The 24112-nt window shown below is 44.8% G+C and overlaps 1 protein-coding gene across 1 annotated transcript; it reads left to right on the top strand.

The window, feature by feature from the left end:
• The first annotated feature begins 3044 nt into the window (after positions 1-3044).
• Positions 3045-23701, top strand: RBAK (RB associated KRAB zinc finger). The gene is made up of 5 exons (XM_034988318.1): positions 3045-3126; positions 3915-3973; positions 14382-14508; positions 14802-14897; positions 20350-23701. Exons 2-5 carry the CDS (start codon positions 3935-3937, stop codon positions 22266-22268), a joined length of 2181 nt encoding a protein of 726 aa, XP_034844209.1. The 5' UTR covers positions 3045-3126; positions 3915-3934; the 3' UTR covers positions 22269-23701.
• The last annotated feature ends 411 nt before the right edge of the window (positions 23702-24112 follow it).

Here is a 24112-nt window from a genome sequence, read left to right as displayed (position 1 = left end):
AGGCAGAAAATAAAGGTAAAACATTAAGTTAAAAAGATCAGTGACAAATTGGGGAAAATATTTGTATTTGATACAAATACAAAAAGAGAAAGCTTTATATTTTAAACACTAATAAATGTAGAGATCTTAATGAAGCCACATTAAAAGGTGTAGATCTGCTGCTTCTGGCCCAGACAGAATCACAGGGTTCAGATTTGCCCTCCCCACTTAAAGAAGTTTCTAGAAGGGGGAAATATATGAATATGAAATGACAGGTTTTAACCATTTGGAGAGAAGGGTGAGTTCCAAGAGTGTCTCAGAGAGTTATCCAGGCCAAGGTATGGGGCAGGGGTCCGGGGGGGGGGGGGCAGTGTTTCTCTGAGATGCAGGGACAGAGTTGGGTGTTATGGGGCAAAGGGGTACAATAGCCAGAATTCACAGCCAGAATGGAGAGAGAGGCAGGAGGGCGTCCCAGTCTTCAGCTGAGCGGGTCAGTGCCGGTGGGGGAGGCAAGGGCTGGAGGCCAGGACCCAGCGGAGAGGGGCTCTGCCTGTCTTCACCAAGGTACTCAGCACAGCTTCCATCCTTTACCTGCTGAAATGGAAAAGAACACAGAAGAAACGTGCCTGGAGGTCTTCCAGGCTCAGACCCAGGGGAGGTATGGTCACCTCGCTCGAATTCCAGCATTCCATCGGTGAGAATTCCATCGGTGAGAATTTGGGCACGGGCCACACTTACTAGCAGAAAGAGCTGGGCAAGACTTCACAGCTTCCAGAGAAGCACATCTTTTGTGCAGGATTAGTTGACGTAGCCGCTCAGCTAGGGAAATCAGGAACGGGTTATGTGCCCATTCATTTGCATAAATCAGTACTTACTATTACCTTTGAAAAGAGTGTTACCTGGAGAGAACTTCCTCTGTTGATTTCATATGTATCTAAATCTCTTTAGAAGCTAAGTAACTGTCTTGCCAGCATTACAACCGGGGAAGGTTGTTCGTAAGGGCCTGGGAACCATCTCTTTGAAATGTAAACCTCAAGGAAGGTAGTGTCTCTCTGTCAGCAGGTGAGTTAAGGATGGGGTCTAGGCACCTAGCTCTGAGCTGTAACTACCTGCTTGTCAGAGAGAGGTTAAGAAGTTTTCTTTTTCCTTTGGACAGAAACAACTAGCACGGATGGGCACCCAGATTACCAGGTGAGGATGAACTATGAAAAAACATATAGCAAATGGTGCTGGCAAGTCCTGTTAACGTGAAACAGGTGTGCTCTTTAGCCTGAGAACGTCTATGTAATGGATTGTATCTGCTGAGTTGCATGAAAAGACAAGGTTCATTTTTCTCCTTGCAATCTTGTTCATGTTTCTCCACAGGTTTGCCTGTGATGTGCAACACAGTCTGGTTCAATGGTTATTTAACAAGAGAACAGGGGCACCTGGGTGGCACAGTCAGTTAAGCGGTGAACTCTTGTTTTCAGCTCAGGTCCTGATCTCAGTCTTGTGGGATCGAGCCCTGCATGGGGCTCCACGCTCAGTGGGGAGTCAGCTTGGGATTCACTCTCTCCCTCTCCCTCTGCCCTTCCCCCTGCTCTCTCTGTTTCTCTCTCTAAGATAAATCTTTTTTAAAAAAAACAACAACAGAACAGTTGTCCTTATTTCTATATTCATGGAGAGGATTTCTTGGATGGCAGGAGATTTTACTTTTAATCCCCACCACCTGCCAGTGGTTAAGAAGCAATTGGCCAAGAACAGGATTATGTAATCTCACACACACACAAATACTGATAAATCATCGTCCTTATGGTCCTGTCTTTGAAAAATGACATTTTAACCTAACACACACATAATTCTCTTTGATGGCAAGATCTCAGGTAGCTGGGTTTGGTGGTATTTTTGTTTCTATTTTGGGTTTGTATGTGATTTCTTTTTTTTTTTTTTTAAGATTTTATTTATTTATTTGAGAGAGAGAATGAGATAGCATGAGAGGGGGGAGGGTCAGAGGGAGAAGCAGACTCCCCGCTGAGCAGGGAGCCCGATGCGGGACTCGATCCCGGGACTCCAGGATCATGACCTGAGCCGAAGGCAGTCGCTTAACCAACTGAGCCACCCAGGCGCCCCTTGTATGTGATTTCTGATTGTTCTACAGTATTTAAGCATTCGTTGTGTAATCTGGACAAGCTACATTTTCTATTTCCCTCCCCTTCCTTGGAGAAACCATGTGCCCATGGATGACAATATCTAATGTCATGGCTGGGCATTAATTGTATCCCAGTGTTTTAGTGAAACTTCTAATATTTCAGTGACGTGCACACGATACACCCTTTGCTTGTCCTCTCCTGCTCATGGGGAATCTCAGTGCCAACCCGATAGATCTCAGGGCAAGCAAAGGACCAGGGATCCAGGACGCAAACACAGCCCTCTACTCGAGGTGACACCTTTCCTTGATCCCTAACAGGAGCGAAGACAAATGGGAAATTGGGCCCTAGGTCCAGGCGGTTGATCCTCAGCACAGCGCCTCTTAACCACCAGATGGGGTGGAGACTTTCGAGACGTCCCCTAACATGTGGGCGCTTGGACTCACGGGAAACAGAGGTCGGGGTATTTGTCGGGCTCCCCGGGTGGGCTCCGGCAGGCGCACCGCCGCCCCTGTCCTGCGCATGTGCAGCTCGGCCTGTGTGCGTGTTCGCGCACGCGCAGTGCCGCCGCGCTGCTCTCGCTTCCTGTCCGAGCCCAGGTCACCGCTCGCCGTGGTTCCCAGGCTTCGGCCTCCGGCGGGCGAGGGTCCCGGGACCTGCGGGGTTACACGCCGTCCGGCCGGGCCGGCACCCAGCGGGCGCGGGTCCGCGCGGGGCGGGCGGGGGCTCGAGCGGGGACCCCCGAGCGCGAGCTCCGGAGCCCGCGGGCTGGGCCGGAGGGGCCGGGCGGGCGGCGGCGGCGCAGGGCGGCGAGGCCCGGGCACGGCACGTCTGCGATTGCGGGGCGGCGAGGCCCCGGGCGGCCAGTTCGGGCCCCGAGAGGGTCGTCGGCCCGAAGTGAGTTTGTCCCGTAGGCCCAGACCCGGCTCCCCGGGAGCGGCGGCCCCGGGAGGCGGAGGAGGAGCAGCCCCCGTCCCGGAGCGTTCGGTAGCCTTGGGGCAGCTCGGCGGGTCCCGACGGGGTAGGTCGTGCGCTTGTGGATCTTCCGGGCGGCTGGACGGGGAGGGATGGGCGCTCCCCGGGGCTCGGGACTCGTGGGACCCAGGTTTCCCGGGGGCGCAGGGGGCCCGCGCCTCCGCCCGCACCCGACACGCCTTCCTCCCCCGGGTTCCCTGTCCAGCTTCCCGACGCGTCTGTAAGCGCGGAGGGTCTGCTGACCCCGCTGGGTTGTGCCCTGGGGGACCAGTGTGCGAGGGCCAGGTGCTGCTGCCTGGGTTGACAGGACATTGGGTCCGAGAAGGGAGGTGGCTTGTCCGGGGTGACGGGGTCTGTGGGTGGGCTTGCTCACCGGACTCAGCTCCTGGGCCCGTGTTCTGTCCGCTGTGTTACAGTTTTCTTAGTAAAAGATTCTTAGGTGCAGCGATAACGCAGTGAAGTGATACTATTTAAAAACAGAAGTATGCTTTGATGCACATTAATCATTTTAGAGAAGTAGTGTTTTCTGTTCCTGTGGATACTTTGATTTTAAGCAATTTGAAGAGTCAGTAAGAAAATATGTAAACAGTATAAGAAGAGGGTTTTTTTTCAACATTAACGGAGGCAAGCTATTTGAAAAATGAGTCGATGTTTATGTTAGCCAATGAGAGTAACCCATCTAATCACCTCCTGATATGTGGGAGTGACAACAGTTCTACTCTATGTTTCTCCTTTCTCACATTTTTAGCCCCTTCTGAGTGTTCACAGGATATGAGCTTTGGTGGTTATTATGCCGGTTGTTTCTGACTTATATTATTTCTTCTGCTTCCCTAGGTCCACTGTTAACAGTCTGTATGCTTTTCCAAGAGCGGCAGAAAATGAACGAATCCCAGGTGAGTTTTCCTATCTCTGTATATGTTCCCTTGCTTGGTTTTGTAATGCATTTCAGGAGATTTATATGGATCCAGATTTTAAAATGGAAATGTGGAAATAAAAGACATTATCACGTAAAGTACCATTATTAAGGGGTCAGATCAGCACCCAGAGTCTTTTTTCGAGTTCGTGTGTGCAGACAGTAGGTCACCTCAGGGCTGTGGGGATAGAGCTACACATAACTCTCGTTTTCTGACAGTCGCAGAAAAGGAGTATGGCCCATTACGTGGTTTGTGGGTTTTTGTTTTTTTTTTAAGATTTTATTTATTTATTTGACAGTGAGAGACAGTAAGAGAGGGAACACAAGCAGGGGGAGTGGGAGAGGGAGAAGCAGGCTTCTTGCAGAGCAGGGAGCCCGACGTGGGGCTCGATCCCAGGACCCTGAGACCATGACCTGAGCCGAAGGCAGACGCTTAACGACTGAGCCACCCAGGCACCCCCATTATGTGATTTGAATTGACTGTTTTGTTACCTGTGGGTTTTCAAGATTTTCTAGGACTTGAGAAATTGTCTTTGTTGAAATTGATGTTATTATGGGTAGCTTTCCTAATAAGTCATTGCAACATATGGCTTATACTTGTTGCTTATCTAAGCCAAGGGCCTGCTGCGTATAGTTTTCCAGGTAGCAAAATACCCTGATCCAAGGAGACATTTTCATTGTTACTGTTTGATCCAGGGATAAAAGCTGAGTCGGAGGGAATGGCCTGCTCATCCTTAAGATGCTTCTGTTACTGTTCATCTGGGTTGTGCAGTAAATAATACAGCAAGGTATTCTTTAGTAAATACGTCCTCACTCCCATTCCTGTTTCAGTTCTCAGCATCTTGGTTTGTCCTCACCCTTCTCCCGAATGTGTTGGCAAAGATTAACAGTGACCTAATTACGGTCAAATCCATTGAACATCTTCCAGCCCTTACCTCACGGAACCACGCATCTGACTGAATACCTTTCTTTCTTAATATATAATATCTGCTGTTCAAAGTTTCACCGTTTTCTGAATGTTTTGGGTTCTTCTCAGTCAGGGTACACGTAGAGACCATACTTCGTGGGGCGGGGAAGCGATGGGGGCTGGTAAGTCTTTTAAGTCTTTTACTAGTAGTTCCTCTGGTATGTCTCTTGTGTTACTATGTAACTTACGTTTGAAGAAACTGGGTTTATCCTCTGTTTCCCACAGTCTGGATTGTGTTTACCACATTGCCACCATTTTAACTTTATAACACGTTTTTTTTATTAATTCCCTAGTTGCCTTATAAGATTGGTAGTTAGCTCTGCAAGTTTACCCATTTCTGTTCAGTTCTTTTGGGAAGACTTTGTTGCGCATGATACTTGTCTGCTTTCTCCTAGAGGCCCGTATCCTCTTCCTGTCTTTGTTTTTGTGATGTTAGCATCCATTGGTTGATGTTCGTTGCCAAAATTCCTGGATTCTTTAGGGGAGACAAGATGGTGCTGTGCTGCTTTGCCATTTCTTTCTCATTCACCGGTTGGAATACTTTTCTAAAGAAAAATATCTCTTTGGGCGCCTGGGGGGCTCAGTTGGTTAAGCAACTGCCTTCGGCTCAGGTCATGATCCTGGAGTCCCGGGATCGAGTCCCGCATCAGGCTCCCTGCTCGGCAGGGAGTCTGCTTCTCCCTCTGACCCTCCCCCCTCTCATGCTCTCTCTCTATCATTCTCTCTCTCAAATAAATAAATAAAATCTTTTTAAAAAAAAGTAAAATAAAGAAAAATATCTCTTTAATTGGTTTTGTGGTTCATACAGGAAAGGTAATTTTCACAATATTGAGTAGGCTCCTGAGCAACCGAGATTTTTGTTTGTTGCATTTTGTTATTATGAGCTTACGGGTTTACACGTGTTTTAAGTATTTCAGTACATCGAAGTTGTTACTCTCTTTGATGCCTAGGTGGTTCTGTCTTTGACCAGAGAAATCCCTTCAGATTGGTTTCTGAGTCCTTTTGAAACATCAACTATATATATATATTTTAAAGGTTTTATTTATTTGAGAGAGCAAGACAGTACGAGTGGGACGGGGGGAGGGAAGAACAGAGGGTAGGGAGAAGTAAGCTCCCCGCTGAGCAGGGAACCCAATGCGGGGCTCGATCTCAGGACCCTGGGACCATGACCTGAGCCAAGACGTTTAACCCACTGAGTCACCCAGACGCCCCTGAAACATCCCCTGTATATTTGATAATATTCATTTTTATTCAGCATTTTATTTTGGAAAAACTTCATACTTACACAACAGTTGCAAGGATCATAGAGGACTCCCAGGTTTCTTTTTTCTTTTGTCTTCCTTCCTTTTCATTGTGTGTCTTTTATGATTCCATTTTACATCTCTTGTGGGCTTGTTAGCTCTAACACTGTTGTTATTTGTGATTGCTTTGGGATTTATAGTATGCAACTTTAATTTATCACAGCTTATCTTCAGGTAATGTACCGTTGATCGCTGAGAATGTAGGGAACTTGTCACTTCCATTTCTCCCCTCTGGGTCATTATGCCGTTGTGTCATTTTACTTTTACAGGTAGAATCAATCCCACAAGACATAATGATTTTTAAGTAAATAGTTATTTTTTCAGGAATAAGAAAATAACATAGTTATCATGTCTAGTACTCTTCATTTCTTGATGTAGATACAGATTTTTATCTGCTGTCATTTTCCTTCTGCCTGAAGGACTTCCTTCAACACTTCTAGTTGTTTGTTTTTTTCTTTTTCAAATTATTATTTAAATTTTAGTTAGTGAACATACAATGCAATACTGGTTTCGGGACTAGAATTCAGTGATTCATCACTTACATAGGACACCTGGTGCTCATCACAACAAGTGCCCTCCCTTAATGCCCATCCCCCATCCACCTCCCTCCATCACCCCTCGGTGTATTCTGTCCTTAAGGAGTCTCTTATGGTTTGATTCCCCCCCTCTTGTTTTTTTCCTTCCCATATGTTCATTTGTTTTGTTTCTTAAATTCCGTGTATGAGTGAAATCATATGGTATTTGTCTTTCTCTGACTGACTTATTTCACTTAGCATAATCCCCTGTAGTTCCATCCACATCATTGCAGATGGTAAGCTTTCATTCTTTTGATGGCTGAGTAATATTCCATTGTATACAAACCACATCTTCTTTATCCATCAGTCGGTGGACATTTGGGCTCTCTCCATAGTTTGGCTATGGTAGATAATGCTGCTGTAGACATCAGGGGGCCATAAACATCAAAGATTCTCCTTTGAATCTGTATTTTTGTATCCTTTGGGTAAATACCCAGTAGTGCAATTGCTGGGTCATATGGTAGCTCTATTTTCAACTTTTTGAGGAACCTCCATACTGTTTTCCAGAGTGGCTACACCAGCTTGCGTTCCCACCAACAGTGTAGGAGGGTTCCCCTTTCTCCACAGCCTCGCCAACATTTGTTGTTTCTTGTGTTGTTGATTTTGGCCATTCTGACAGGTGTGAGGTGATATCTCATTGTAGTTTTGATTTGTGTTTCCCTTGTGATGAGTGATGTTGAGCATCTTTTCATGTCGGCCATTTGTAGGTCTTTGGGAAAGTGTCTATTCATGTCTTCTGCACATTTTTTAACTGGATCATTTGTTTCTTGGGTGTTGAGTTTGATAAGTTCTTTATAGATTTTGGAACACTTCTAGTTGCTGAAGAATCTTTCAGCTCTTGTATGTCAGAAAACAGCTTTATTTTGCCTTGGCTTTTATTTCAGGGGAGCTTTGCTGGGTTTTCTCCTCCTGTACTTCAGACATCTTCCCCTACTGTCTTCTCACTTCCATTGTTTCCAGGAGAAATGTGATGTCATCCTTACCTTCGTTCCTCTGTATGTACTGTGGTTTTTGTTTTTTGGGTTTTTTTCTAGCTGCTTTTAAACTTTTCTCTTTATCCCTGGTTTTGAGCGATTTGATTATGCTATGTCTTGGTATTGTTTTCTTCATGTCTCTATGCTTGCAGATCATTGAACTTCTTGGATCTGTGTGTTTATGATTTTCATCAACTTTGAGAAATTTTTGACCACATTTTTTCAGATATTCCCCCCGCCTCCCTCCATCCATCCTTCAGCGATTCCTGTGTGTTAGGCTGCTTGAAGTTGTCCCACAACTCACTGACACACCTCGTTCTCTTTAAATTCCTTTTTCTCTGTGCATTTCATTTTATATAAGCTTCTATTGCTATGCTTTGTTTTCACTGATCTTTTTTTTCAGTGCTGTGTTAATCTAGTCTGGTGTAACTTCCATCTCAGACACTGTAGTCTTTATCTGTAGAAGTTCAATATGAGTCTTTTTTTACGTCTTCCCTGTTCCTACTCAGATGTTTTGAACATAAGGAATACGGTAATAAGTTATTTTAATGTTCAATACCACTTGTAACATCTGGGTCCATTCTAGGCCTATTTCAGTAGATCCTTGATTTTCTATATGGCTTGTCCTTTCCTGCATGTTTCCCCAGTTTGTCAACCCTCCCTGCTCCAGGGCCAGAAACTCTCAGGGCAGTAACCACAGGCCTCCCCATGTTGATTTCCTGTCTATAATTCCTGTCCTTCATTGCTTCAAGATCCGTGTCTTGAAAACCACCGCTTTGTATATTCTGTTATTCGGTGTCCCCAGAAACCTTTCCCCCCATCCGGGTTATAGGGAAATTCACCCATTTTTTTTTTCTGTGTGGTTTAGTATTTTATATTTAGATCACCGATCCAGTTGGACTTTTTTCTTTTATGGTATAAGGTATGGATGCAGTTTCGTCTTTGCCCAAAGGACTGTAGTTGCTCCAACACTGTGTATTAAAATCAGTGGGTTGGCTCAGTTGGTTGGGCGACTGCCTTCGGCTCAGGTCATGATCCTGGAGTCCCAGGATTGAGTCCCGCATCGGGCTCCCTGCTCAGCAGGGAGTCTGCTTCTCCCTCTGACCCTCCCCGCTCTCATATGCTCTCTCTCTCTCTCTCTCTCAAATAAATAAATAAAATCTTTAAAAAAATAAAAAAATTAAAAAAAAGTCAGTGCGTTGTTACACCGTCTTGTAATATCACAGGTCCTCATGGTTTGTCATGTGATCACAGAAGTCTGTTTCTAGACTTACTGCTCCATTCCACTGACCCACCTCCATCCGTGTGCCAACACTAAACCCTTTTAATCATAATGGGTGTGTTCTAAATCTGGTAGAGGTTAGGCCCCTTAAAGAGCTGCTTTTTTGGAGATTTTCCTAGTTCTTGATTCCCCCCCCCCCCCATATGAACTTTAGTGCCAGCTCACCTAGTTCCAGGAAAAAAGCTTTTTTGGTAATTTTGTTGGGATCACATATCTGTAAAGTAATTGAGGGGAGAGTGATTTACATCTCTGTGTTACTGAATTGACCCATCCAGGGAAAAGGAGCATCATTTCATTTGTTCAAGTGTGCTTCTGCGCCTTTCAGGAGTGTTTTTAAAGTTTTCCTAGTATAGATTTTGTATGTTTCTTATTAACAATTTTATTTTTTCTTTTACTCCATAAAGTGTGTGTATACTTGAATTAAATCTTCTTAGTCTGTTAATGTAACAAGGGCTGTTAGTTTTTTTCTAAGTGATCTTTTTCTTTCCTTCTTTCTTTCTTTCCTTCCTTCCTTCCTTCTTCCCTCCCCTCCCTTCCCCTCCCTTCCCCTCCCTTCCCCTCCCTTCCCCTCCCCTCCCCTCCCCTCCCCCACCCCTCCCCTCCCTCCTGTCCCCTCCCCTCCCCACCCCCTTCCCCTCCTCCCCCTACCCCTCCCTTCCCCTTCCCCTCCCCCTCCCTTCCTCTCCCCTTCCCCTCCCTACCCTCCCCTCCCCACCCAACATGGAGCTCAAAGTCACAACCCCAAGATTAAGAGTCGCACGCTCTCCAACTGAGCCAGCCAGGCTCCCTGGGGGCTACTGCTTTATATGTGCTGATTTAACAGTATTCCTTTATTGAGTTGGTTTTGTTGTTGTTTCTCTGAGTTTTCTGGGTGTAGTATATCACTTGGAAATAGAAATAGTTTTATTCTTTCTCTGTTGATTAGTATGCCTTCTGTTTTCTCCAACTGGAGATAATGAGCATTTTGCCTTGTTCCTTATCTTACTGGGAACGCATCTGGTGTTTGTCCATTAAGTAAAACCCTGACTTTAGAACTGAGAGGACTGTATAAAACCTGTGCACATGCGTCTCCGTCTGTATAAACTTAAAAAGCACACGAGTGCTTGTGTGTGTATCCCACGTACTATGTGTATCAGGGTGTGAGCGTGTGTGTGTATACACACATCTGTGCTAGTGAAGTGTCCATTCCTATTTTCTTGAGGGTTTTTTTAAATCACGTATGTATTTTGAATATAGTCAGAGGCTTTTTCAGCATCTTTGTGGGATAAAAGTCTTTTCTTGGCCATACTAGAATAGCGTGCTGATGGATTTCCAAAGATGAAATGAGCATGTGTTCTTGGGATAAGTGCCACTTAGATATTATATATTTTCGTTCTGGTGTTGGATTCTGTTTGCTAATATCTCATTTTGCGTTTGTGTTGATACAAGGGGTATGGGTGTGTGATTTTGTCTGTCTTACCGATTGCTTGGTCAGCCTTCTGACCCCGCCACTCCTTGCCTTGTGGACTAACTGAACCCAGGAGGTTCTCCACTCTCCGTGGCAGTTCATCAGCTCACTTGTCCTGCGATGTCCTGCTCGGGATTCTCCGTCAGCTCAACTCCTGCAGTCTTGGGGAATGTCGGCTGTGGCTCCTACATGGGGGTAGAAAACCCTGTGTGGATACATCTTTTGTCAACAGCAGGATCATGGGACACATTTGCCGCGCACTTTTCTTCTGAAGCGGGAGTTGAGTATTGGCAGCCCCTAGCATCGCTGCTTGCAATGGCATTGGAGACCCCCTTGCTGCTCTTCAGGGGGGCGTCTGTATCCCCGTGTTCCTCTGTGGCGGCCCTCTCACTCGCTTTCAGTGGAGGATATCTTGAAGGTTTTGAGGAAAGTGATCCCTTGGATAATAAATTGTCCTGCTTTCCTGAAAGAATCTAATGTCTGTAGGCTGAAATGTTAGCTTGGCTTGGTGTACACTTCTGGGTTCGAAATACTTTTTCTTTCACAAGCCGTGGGCAGTTGTCCAAGGGTTTTTCTCAGGTGAGAAGTAGAATGGCAGTTTCCAGGGTAACTGGTGTGTTTTTTCCCCACCTTTTAGGAGTTTTTTTTTTTTTCCCCTTAATTTTTCGGTTTGAGGCATTTTATCAGGAAATCTCTAGATCTGTATTTCCCCCCAAAAATTCTTGTTTGCAAGTTGGATGGCCCCTTGTGACATGAAGGCTTACGCGATCCTTCAGCTCAGGTATCATTTTCCATTCTGCCTTTGATTCTTTGTGTTCGTCCTTCTTGTTTTCTCTTTCTGAAAATGTTGAGTCTGTCGGACCTGGCTTCTGTATCTCAAGCTTTATTTCAGCATTTCAATTTCTTGTTATCTGAGACATTTCCTAAATTGTATATTCTGTGTCCCCTTTGTTATTTAAGCCTCTTACTTGGGGGTTTTAAAAAAATTCAACAATTTGGTCTTTAATTTCTAAGTATTCTCTGCTGGCTGTTTTTGGGAGAATGTTCTCATTTTATGGAAGCAGTATCCTTAATTTATTGAAAAATACAAATCAGTAGAAAAAATGTAAGTGTCCTTTACGAAATTGATTTTAATCATTGTTGAGCTGCTCATCTTGATGCTTATCTTTTATTTACACTGTTTTCCTCAATCAGCTGATGAGTCGTGATTTTTTAATTTCAGTTTTTGGAAGAAAAATCACTAATAGCTAATGTGGATATACTCAACTAATGACGCCATTTCACTCTTTTTTTTTATGGAGGGGATGACTGCAGAGCCCTAGAAGTTAGTGGAGTAGGGAAATGTGTTTAGGTTGACATCACTTCAGTTTTTCTTCCATTTTTTTATTGTGATAAAGTACATATAGCATGAAATTCACTGTTTTAACCATTTTAAAACGTACAAGTCACTGGCATTAAGCACATTCACATTGTTGTGCAACCACCACCACCGTCCATCTTGAGAACACTTCTCATCTTGTAAAACTGAAGCTCTGTCCCCAGTAAATAGTAACGTCGCACGTCCCCCCTCCCCTGGCAACCATTGCACTTTCTGTCGCTTTGATTGTGACTATTCCAAGTACCTCACCTAAGTGGAATCGTCCAGCATTTGTCTTGTTGGTGGTGTGTTTCACTGAGCATCGTGTCTTCAGAGTTCATCCATGATGGAGCAGGTGCCAGAATGTCCTTCTTTTGAGGGCTGAATATTACTCCATTGTAAATATAGACCGCGTTTTGCTTGTTTTTTCGTGTGTCCATGGACACTTGGGTTACTTCTGCATTTTCACTATTATGAATAATGCTGCAGTGAGCATGGGTGTATAAATACCTCTCTGAGACCCTGCTTTCAGTTCTTTTAAGTATATACCCAAAAGTGGAATTGCTTGATCATACGGTAAATTAATAACAAATTTATTTTTAATTTTTAAGGCACTCTCATGCCTGCAGTGGCTGCCCCAGTTTGCATTCCAGCGACAGCGCACGAGGGTTCTGATTTCTCCGACATGTGTTATTTGCTGGCTTTTTGGTAGTAGCCATGCTAAGGGACAGGAGGTGGTGACTCATCGTGGCTTTGATTTGCATTTCCGTAGTGATTAGTGATGTTGAGCATCTCCCCATGTGCTCCTTGGACGCTTATGTGTCTTCTTTGAGAAATGTCCATTCCAGTCCTTTTCCCATTTTGAATTATGTTGGTTTCTGTTGTTGGGTTTTAGGAGTTTGCTGTGTATTCTGGGTATGAGTTCTTTACCAGAGACATGGTTGGCAGATGTTCTTCCCGTTCTGTAGGCTGCCTTTTTCTCCTGTGGATAGTGTCTTCTTACACACGGAATCTGTAGGCACCACTCCCATTTTGAACTGGCTGTGAGTTGGCAGACAAGATTGTCTCCCGAGTCGCCTTTCCCTCAGTGTGGTTCTCTGAGAGCTGCCTTCAGGAAGATCACCCACGTCCAGCACGGATAGAGTGGACGTGTGTCCTGGTTTGCCCAAGACCCTCTTGGAGTGCACCCGTATTCCCTCCGATTTAACATTTATCCCAGACAGAAGCTGTCTGTGTCGCAGTGAATGTGTGACCCCCCCCCCACCTGTGGAGGCCTGAAGCGTGTGGTACTCCGCCACGTGTGTGGCCACGGGGCCCACAACCGGAGAGGTCTTACCGTCCGCCGCTCATCCCACTGCTCTGTGGACCGAAAACCGGGATCCGCTTGGGCTGCTCAGGCGCTCCTGTGGCTCCTTGCTCCTCACCTCCACTGCTGACTGGGGCCCTGCGCCCTCTCGATGGGCCTGGGGATCCTCCAGGGCTCTGGCACAGTCCGCAGTCCACTCTTGCTGGGGCCCTGCGTGCGCCCTGTGTGGAGCTGTGCGGTCTGCGGCTTCGGTTCTCCTCTTCTCGACTCTGTGTGTCAGGAGTCTCCTCAGAGAAATTCCTGCTCAGGGAACAGCCTCTGTGTTCCAGGGCTCTGTTCTTTTATTTCTTTGAATTGGACTTTTAGGGGGTTTTGTTTTGTTTTTGAGGCAGGAAAGTAACTGTGTCCATTGAGTTTACCCTCCTGAATTAGAATCCGCTCCTTCCATCAGAGAGCTGTGCAGGGGTCTCCCTGCCCTGTTCTTCCCACCCCCCTCTTCAGTGTCAATGCTGCCTCTGTTTCTGCCCATTGGTACTTCACGCCTCTGCCTCTTCTTTCCGCCTTACTCCTCTGGCATCCTGGCTGCATCTGTGAAACCTAACCTGGCAGCATAAAATTCAGTTTGTTAAACCACTCTCCGTGCGGCACTCTGACCTCTTGGGTGTTCGTTGGTGCAAGTTATTGCTGCAGGAGTGAGGTGTTTGAGGTGTGGTATTTGGCCCAAAACTTGGAGGAAGTTGAACCCTTAGTCACGCAGGTCGCTACAGATGAAACAGCTGAACAGAAGACGGAGACCAGGGACCGAGTGCTGCATGCGCCCCCGTGACGAGGTGGGGCGGGAGGCTGAGGGTTAAAATGTGTCTTTATTTCCGTGGTGTTTTCCTCCCAGGCTGGAAGCTTTCTGAGAGCAGGAGTGGTGTCTTACTCATCTTACATCCCCAGAACTCAGTTCAGTTGCAAAACGGGAGCTCACTTGGTTTTCTGGTTTCGGGGCTTGGTTTTTTAGGGGGCATGTGAAAGAACCCAAAGGCAGTGTGTTTCCACTCCGATTTTGTTCCATAATCTGTAACACACAGTCAGGTTTTCAGCGTTCACAGTTAACTTTATCAGTGAGCTTGGTAAGCTCCCATGCCCGCATGCCTCCTCCATGTGACCAGTTCTGATCTGGTGCCGTTCCAGGGGCCAGTGTCATTCAGGGATGTGGCCGTGGACTTCACCCAGGAGGAGTGGCAGCAGCTGGAGCCCGATGAGAAGACCACGTACCGGGATGTGATGCTGGAGAACTACAGCCATCTCGTCTCTGTGGGTGAGGAGAGCTTGCTGTGTGGGTCCATACCCCCGGGGGCCGGGGTTGAGGTGGAGGGACTGCCAATTTAATGATTTTCCCTCAAGTTTGAAGAAATAAGTGATAGGACCATTTAACTCCCTTTGGGCACCAGGTTGGGTATTCGTATGTTGGCATCTCCATCGACACCTTTGATTTCGCGAAGGTGCAAAGCTGGCCACGTTTTATCCTGCAGCCTCTGAGGCAGCATCTTGGACTCAGAGATCTGAGAGCCGAGCAGCCGGTCCAAGTCTGCCTCTGTTTCTCACTCACAGGGTATGACAGCACCAAACCGAAAGTGATCCTCAAGTTGGAGCAGGGAGAGGAGCCATGGACAGCCGAAGGTGATCTGCCGTGTCAGAGTCATCCCGGTAAGTTAGGAGCACAGTAGGGTTTTGGACATGGTCGCCCCCGCTTTGAGGGACTGAGGGTGGCCCTCAGCCTCCAGCGCCCCGGCCACACCTCCCAGGCCGCAGGCAGCTTGCTCCCTCCAGCACCGCGTGCAGGCTGCTTTTCTGATTTTACATTTGATTTACACTTGTGGACATTTTCCACGCTAGCCAGTGCTGAGGATCCAGTCACTTCCTCCTCGTGTGTTCTCAGTAACTCACTCACCCCCAGTAGCACAGAATTCCTTTCTTTGCAGGCATTCAGAAGTCTCAGAGAAAAATGAACTTGAGACTTTCCCGTTCATTCTTTTTGTCTTCCATTTTCCTTCCTTCCTTGCCATGAAGTGCCTTGGGCTGGTTTCCTGCCTGTTTCACTCCCTCCTTTGTGCACTCAGACACCAAAATCTGCTCCCTCCCTGAGCCGGTGAGGCCAGCCACTGCCTCATGTAGGTGCACCAGTGCTCCGTTTGGCACCGATGAGCACAGGCCCTAAGTCAGTCCTCACGTGATGTTGTTGAAAACTGACCCCTGTGCTTTGGAGCCCAAATACAACTGAAAGACAGCTTGGGATAAAGAGCAACAAGAGCTTCATTGCTTTGCTGGGCAAAGGAGGCTACAGAGGGCTGTGGCATTCACAAACTGCAAGGAAGGGGGCTTTATATAAGGGAGAGGATCTAGCCGATTTGACAGGAATTGTGTATATGCTGCCAGCCTTGTTAGTTACTTTCAGGGTGGTGCCAGGTTCCTGAGACCACAGGCAGGTTTGCAGAAGAGAGGAAAAAGGTTACTGTAATATCGAGCTTCGGGGCGCCTGGGTGGCTCAGTCGTTAAGTGTCTGCCTTCGGCTCAGGTCATGATCCCAGGGTCCTGGGATCGAGTCCCGCATCGGGCTCCCTGCTCAGCGGGAAACCTGCTTCTCCCTCTGCCTGCCACTCACCCTGCTTGTGTTTCTCTCTCACTGTCTGTCTCTCTGTCAAATAAATAAAATCTTTTAAAAAAATTTAAAATAAAATAAAATCGAGCTTCGCGGGGTGCCTGGATGGCTCAGTCGGTTGAGCAGCTGCCTTGGGCTCAGGTCATGATCCCAGAGTCCTGGGATTGAGCCCTGCATCGGGCTCCCTGCTTGGCAGGGAGCCTCCTTCTCCTCTGCTGCTCCCCCTACTTGTGCTCTCTCTCTCTGTCTCTGTCAAATAAAATTTTTTAAATAAATAAATAAAAATAAGTAAAATCGAGCTTCGCTGAAGCATTCATGCAGCCGTCTTGATTTTTCTTCGACTTCGTGCTTTAAGCGGTGTCAGTATGCTGGTGCAGCACGAGTCGGGCCTTCCTCTTTTCCCAGCGCTCCTTCTCTGTCTGCCCACATCTGCAGCCACCGTAGATGTGCAGGAAGCGTTTACTCATAAGTGAAGTTGGCCTCCCAGGACCTGTTTGCCATTCTTTTTTTTAAAAGTTCTTAGTTTGGGCGCCTGGGTGGCTCAGTCAGTTATGCATCTGCCTTTGGCTCGGGTCATGATCCCAGGGTTCCCTGCTCAGTGGGGAGTCTGCTGCTCCCTCCATCCCTTCCCCTCGCTTAGGCGTTCATGTTCTCTTACAAAAATAAATAGAATCTTTTTTTTTTTAAGTTCTTATTTTATTAATCCTCATGGAAAATCTGCACAATCACCACAGATAAAGTCGCTGCAGAATCTTTACTCCTGTTGTCCAATCTCTGGCTCACTGTTGGCCAGCACCAGCCATGGCTCTTGGCGTCCCCCCTGACTTTCTTCATTCTGCTCTTGACATTCCTCTCACTCTTTCCTGGAGGTCTTTTTCTTCTCGTACAGGCCATGTCTTACAAGTCTGTATTTGGGTTTATTTTTCTTTGCATTATGCAAGGAATCCTAAATCATGCCAAAGCCAGTTGTCTTGCCACCACCAAAATGGGTTCTGAATCCAAATACGAAGATGACACCTGGTGTGGTCTTGTACATTGTGCTAGTTGTTCCCCCATTACTGCGGCCTTCCTGGGGTGAGGAACATCAATGACCATTTGTTTCCACTGAAGTAGTTACTTGCTTGTGAACTTCCTGGTCTGGATAGTTACCATGTCCTTCATGATGGCGGCTGAGCTTCGAGCAGCCAGGGAGGAAAGAGCCTTTTTTCCATTCTTTAATTTTCTTCATATCCTTTAAAAAGGTTCATCTTATCTCAACTGTGAGGCCTTTTTCTTTGTATTTATGCTGCTTGTTCCAATTGATATTTAATGCCTGTAACCTGTGGACTGTTTTACCTGACGGATGCCCATGCTGGAGAGGTACCCCAATCCCTTCTTCCTCAGAGTGGCTGACAGTCAGCTGCAAACTTCTCCAAACCATCCTGTGCATCCTCCCCACTTCCTTTATTTATTACATCATACTGGTCTTCTCTCCCTTGGTTCCTGTTTATGTTGTGAAATGCTTTAAAATTTTCCTGTATATTCTTAGTTTCTTCTGACCTCAGCGTAAAGGATACTTTCTTATACCTGGATTACAGTGAATCCTATTTGGAAGTTGCAGAGTCTGTTCATCTGAAACATCCAGTTGATTTAACACTAGGCTGACAAGATGAGCCCATAACTATTTCTTCTGAAATACATTTTACATTCTCCTCTCCTCGGGTTCCTCTCACTATGGTGTGATGTTGCCCATCAAAATTCATGGCCTGTTTCCCCAGACTCTTGTTAAATTCCATTTGGTCTAGATGTCCAGACTATCCTAGCCCTTCTTCGTATGTGCCTCTTTTACCCAAGTTATACATTTTCCTTCCTTCCTTTTTAAATTGTAGTTATAAAGAGATTACAATATATACCTGAAACTAATATAACACAGCACATTAATAACTATATTTGAATTTTGAAAATAAGTAAAAAATGGGCGCCTGGGTGGCTCAATTGGTTAGGTGACTGCCTTTGGCTCAGGTCATGATCCTGGAGTCCCTGGATCGAGTCCCGCATCGGGCTCCCTGCTCGGCGGGGAGTCTGCTGCTCCCTCTGACCCTCCCCCTCTCATGTGCTCTCTCTCTCATTCTCTCTCTGTCAAATAAATAAATAAAATCTTAAAAAGAAAAAAAAAAAGTAATTTTTTAAAAAATCTACCCCGGAAGAAATGCCAAGGCTCAAAAAACCACAAACGCATAACAAAATTTGCCATTTTAACATTTTTAAGCATACAGTTCAGTGGTACTAACTATATTCACATTGTTGTGCAACAGAACCTCTAGAACTTTATCCTTAAAAGTTCACCTCTTATTTGAGCTTTCCTTAATTACTTCTTCACCACACTTGTTTCTCCCTTCTCTTGATACCCATTCCGCAGTTACCATGAAAGTTAGATATGTTTATATATTTGGTACTTGATTCTCTTTCTCTACCTGAGTTACAATCCTCCAAGAGGAAGGATCCTGCTTTGGTATGTAACATATAGAAGGCATTCTGTAGGTTTTTCATGGATTGAGGACCTAGGGAAGAAAGACCTTTTTTATCTATATCCGTTGAGACATAATTTATCCTCAACTATGATTCGATAAAACAGGGTTAGGGTGGGACCTGAAAGCACCCCATTTGATCAGATTAGGAACTACTTTAGTTTCCAATCACAGAGAGATTTCAGGAAAACTAGGAAACGTTGCCATACTATCCGCAGGCACACAGTTTAAAAGTTAGGAAAGGAAAACATAGTTGCATGGGCTAGTTCAGGTTGAGCTTTCACACAGAGTAGTGACTTTCAAGTACATGTTATTTATAACTTTGTGTTAAACCTGTTTTAAAAATTAAAGGAAGAAGAGCTTTAAATAGCTGGGAAGAAACATTTAAAGCTTCCCCTGAAGTATGGATAGGTGTGGAGTGTAGCCACCGCTGGAAGCCACCTTGGTGCACGAGAGCGTGAGCATAGGCTGGTGATTGGGAGGAAGCGGGCATGGCCTGGCTTCCTGGAGCAGAAGGTATTTTTGGAAGATTAGTGAAATGCTAGTTTGAATACATTTGTGAATCCAAGTAATGAAAAATCTTACTGGTGAATGATAACTTCTCTTTTTTTGTTTTGTTTTGTTTTTTCTGTTGGTATTCGGGGCTTGGAGGCCCAGGGATGGTGTAGATTTCTGAGCACAGAACTGTTGGTGTCGCACTGATTGTGGATGAGGGCAGCCAGCAAGAGCTCAGAGGCTCCAAAACTCTGTAAGAGGCATGGAAATAAAAAGTTAATAGTACAGGGGCAGCTTTAGAAATCTGACGTTTAAGGTTTTATACTAAAACTAAACGAAACCTGTACTATAACTTGCTTGTTTTCAGGACTTGGTTAGTGTTATGTCAGGGACATGACTGGTTTTATGAAATTTAAGTCAGTAAATTGAAAGAAAATCGATGGACATGTGTTTCGTTTCATATACTGTTCTGAGCGATTCACATGCACCAAGTTGGTCCCTTCCCAGTGATTTGGGCACATTTCAGCCATGCGAAGCTGCATCACAGTTAAGTAACTTGCTCAAGGCTCGGCCAGTAGTGTAGAAGTGGCTTTGAATCGAGGTAGCCTCATCTCTGCACTTTGAGTCGCCATGCTCTGTTGTGCAAAGTGCAGTTACAGTTAAGTAAGACTGTCGGGACACTTCAGAGAGCCGATGTTCGTGGCTCGGTCTCTTGCCATCTGGTCCCATCTTACATTCCTTTTGGATATTTATGTGCCTAGAACTCTCCTCCCTCCAGGTGAATGTGAACCAGGGCTGGGGAGTTGGAGCCCTGGTGGTAGGACTGTTTCTAAAGATGAGGAGATTGGAATTTTTAGAATGCTTATTTGGATTTATGTGCAGAATAGAAAGGCAAAGGTTTTGGAAGGGTCTGGGCTAGTGAGGATGTCATCATGGTAATCTTTGTGTGAAGCAGTATCTTACAGTTTAATATAAATTGTGACCTCTTACTCCCAGCGTAATCCATACTTGAATGTTTTCCTTGAATATTCATGTAGCAATTGCTCTTGTTCTCCCACTGGACCGATGTGCTCAAGAGCCCTCCTGTTTCTGCCTTAATCTAGTGCTCTTTCAGTGATGGTGCCCTCTGCTCATCATTTCTTGGGTTTATTTCACCTTTTCTACCAAAGTTTTGAACATATTTGGGAAGTAACAAAGGTACTTATATTTGGTATGAATTTACTCTCCCTTCTCTCTCTAGTGCTGAGTCCTATCCCACTCTTATCCCTTCCCTGTGCCTACCCCACCCCACTCCCGTGTGTGTGTGTGTATGTGTGTGTGTGTGTCTTATGTGACCCATCAAGGGGAGAGGAAGACTAGACCCTTGTGATGATGTTTATTTTTGGAGACTGGCTATAAAGCCAGAGTCACTTCCTCCGTAGGGCACCTGAGTACCACTCCCGTTTGATACCTGGTGTGTTCAGATTCACAAGGTTTGTTTAATTTTATTCCTTTTTAGAAATAGTCTGGAAAGTTGATGACTGGATAGAGAGAATCCCAGGAAAAGAAGATGAACATTCAAGGCAAGCTATTTCTACCAACAGCAAAACCCCGATTGAAGAGAGAGAGAATGCATTTGATAAAACATGTAATGTGGAAACAAGCCTTGTTCCTTCAAACATAACATCTCATACTTGTGTCTCATGTGGAAAGAATTTAGAGTCTACTTCAGAATTAATTATTAGTGATGGAAGCTATGCAAGAAGGAAACCTGATGAGTGTAGTGAATGCGAGAAGATGTACCACAGAGGGAAACCCTATGAATGTAATCAAAATGGGGAAGGCTATTCTCAAAATGAAGAGAGTATTCTTCAGAAGATTAATATTTTGGAGAAACCCTTTGAATATAATGAATGCATGGAAGCCTTAGACAATGAAGCTGTTTTCCTTGCTCATAAGAGAGCTTATATGGGGGAAAAGCCCTACGAGTGGAATGACTCTGGGTCAGACTTCATCCAGATGTCAAATTTTAACGTATACCAGAGGTCACAGATGGAATTGAAGCCCTTTGAATGCAGCGAATGTGGAAAATCCTTCTGTAAAAAGTCAAAGTTAATCATACATCAGAGGGCCCACACGGGAGAGAAACCTTATGAATGTAATGTATGTGGGAAATCCTTCAGCCAAAAGGGGACCCTCACCGTCCATCGGAGATCACACTTAGAGGAGAAGCCCTATAAATGTACTGAGTGTGGGAAAACTTTCTGTCAGAAGTTACATCTCACCCAACACCTGAGAACTCATTCAGGTGAGAAGCCCTATGAATGTAATGAGTGTGGCAAAACCTTCTGCCAAAAGACCCATCTCACCCTACACCAGAGGAATCATTCAGGAGAGAGACCCTATCCCTGTAACGAATGTGGGAAATCCTTCTCCCGCAAGTCTGCCCTCAGTGACCACCAGAGAACGCATACAGGAGAGAAACTTTACAAATGTAATGAATGTGGGAAATCCTACTACCGAAAATCTACCCTTATTACACATCAGAGGACCCACACGGGAGAGAAACCCTATCAGTGCAGTGAGTGTGGGAAGTTCTTCTCTCGGGTGTCATACCTCACTATACATTATAGAAGTCACTTAGAAGAGAAACCCTATGAATGTAATGAGTGTGGGAAAACCTTCAATTTAAATTCAGCCTTCATTAGACATCGGAAAGTACACACAGATGAGAAGCCCCACGAATGTAGTGAATGTGGAAAGCTCTCTCAGTTCTCATATCTCACTGACCATCCTACAGCTCCTTTAGGAGACAAACCCTATGAATGTAATGAATGTGGGAAAATCTTCCTTGACAGTTCAGCCTTCAGTGGGCACCAGCCGCTTTCAAAAGGGGAGAAATCCTATGAATGTAACATCTGTGGAAAATTGTTCTCCGAGTTGTCATACTACACTCTACATTACAGAAGTCACTCTGAAGAGAAACCCTATGGATGTAGTGAATGTGGGAAAACCTTCTCCCATAACTCATCCCTCTTTAGACATCAAAGAGTGCATACAGGAGAGAAGCCCTACGAGTGTTACGAATGCGGGAAGTTCTTCTCTCAGAAGTCCTATCTCACCATCCACCACCGGATCCATTCGGGAGAGAAGCCCTATGAATGTAGTAAATGTGGGAAAGTCTTCTCTCGGATGTCAAACCTCACTGTGCACTATAGAAGCCATTCCGGAGAGAAGCCCTACGAATGTAACGAGTGTGGGAAAGTCTTTTCTCAGAAGTCATACCTCACAGTACACTATAGGACTCATTCAGGAGAGAAGCCCTACGAATGTAACGAGTGTGGGAAAAAATTCCACCACAGGTCAGCCTTCAATAGCCATCAGAGAATTCACAGGAGAGGGAATGTGAGTGTACTGGACGTGGAGACTCTCCTGTGAAGTCAAAACGCTCTGAGTATGACGAAATCCAATAGGGAGACAGACGTCACTGAGAGCTCGTGTTTCTGAATGGGGAAAACCATTTAGGCATTAGATTCATCTCTACCTGATTTCTCACAGAGAAGGATCCCTAGGAATGCAAGAAGCAGCAAAGCCTTCAGCGAGATCCTGCAACCCATTGGGCACGAGATAATTTATACAGGAGCGAAACTTGATGAATATTTAATATTTATTTTGGAATTCAAATTGTATTTACATATCAGGGAATCATACCAAGACGAGATCTGTCAGAGTGATGAATGTGGGAAAACATATTGTCTTGGAAATTGTTATACTAAAAGCCATATTTCTGATGTAAATTCCAATGTTTATAGGAAAGCCATCAGAAGCTATCAGCTCTGAATAAACCATTGTATAAAATGAAGTTTTGGAATCAGGAGTCTATAATGAGGACAGAAACATTAAACATATATGGCAGTTTCTATCATGTTTTTAAAATGCAGTCTAATAGTAATTCTATGCAAATTTGGATTTGAATTATTTGGGAAAAGGCAGTATTCTGAGTATTAAGGTGGCAGAATGTACTAACACAGGATATTTGTTGTTGGTGAGACGTTTGCTAGGTACCAGATAGTTAAATACGTACTTTTCTATTTGTTGGGAGGCATTGACAAATGGGTTTTTGGTGAATGCCCCATCAATAAAGGCTAAGCTGGTGGTTTTTGTAGAGTTTTCAACTACATTTGAACAAAAAAGATTTTAAGACACTATTTTCATAAACTATGCATAGATGATTTGGAGTTAAGTCTCTGTCAGTAAAAGGGCATCCACACAGTTTATCTGTAAACGACACACAGCTCTCGTGCCACTCTGCTTGTCTAATCCATAGGTTTGAGTGCGCGGTGTGCCAATATGTAATTCAGAAACTTCATCTCCTTTTATTTGATGTGAATGCTATGTCACATTATTTTGTGCACTGCTCCTCATTCCCAGTATTGTGGAACAAATACAAGTTTCTGGCAGTTTTAGTTGATTAACTCAGTGTCCTTTTTCCCCTTATTCCTTGCTGGAAGAGTTTGTTCACCATTTCCTCACATGACACAGAGGGTGAATCCCGATTCGTCTAAACCAATCATGGTAATTCCATTCTGATTGCCAGTAACCTGTCACACGACCCAGTTCATTGGGCCAAGGAATGTAAGGGTCATTTAATAATCAAAAATTAATCACTGGACTACATCATGGAAACAATCTAGGATGCAGAAAAGTCACGTGTAAAGTCAGCATCCATTAATGTTCTTCATAAGCTATGGATTTGAAAGGAACTTTCCTACTTGCATGAAAAGTATCTAAAACTACAACCGCCAGCCTACCTAATACTGAAATACTGAAAGTTTTCTCCAGGATGCAAAAAAGGAAAAAAAAAAAAAGGCTATATGCTGTCACTAATTGTATTCAGTATTCTGCAAGAGGACATAGCCAGGAGAATAAGGGAAGAAAAACAAAGAGCATAAGGATTAGAAGTAAAACTTATTTGCAATTGACATGGTTTTGTACATTGAAAGTTCTGAAGAATGCACAGATAATTGAAATTAATGACCAAGTTTAGCAAGGTCCCTGCATATAAGCTCATTGTGCAAAAACAGTTTTTTAATATACCCAGCAGTGAACATAAAAAATGAAAAACTTAAAAGCAATACCACTTAAAATAGCATCAAAAATCCTCAAGTGCCTGGAGGGAAAATTACCTAACACCTATTTTCAAGAACTGTATCTAGAAAAAAACCTACAAAACTTGAGAGGGCCATATCTAGTTCATGGATTCCAGGAGAGTTTTAAAAAGA

Source organism: Mirounga leonina, unplaced genomic scaffold, assembly GCF_011800145.1.
Source record: "Mirounga leonina isolate KUSES-001 unplaced genomic scaffold, KU_Mleo_1.0 Mir_454, whole genome shotgun sequence".
NCBI classification, from domain to species: Eukaryota; Metazoa; Chordata; class Mammalia; order Carnivora; family Phocidae; genus Mirounga; species Mirounga leonina.
The sequence above is the reverse complement of the archived record's forward strand: the minus strand, read 5'-3'. Positions and strand labels throughout refer to the sequence as shown.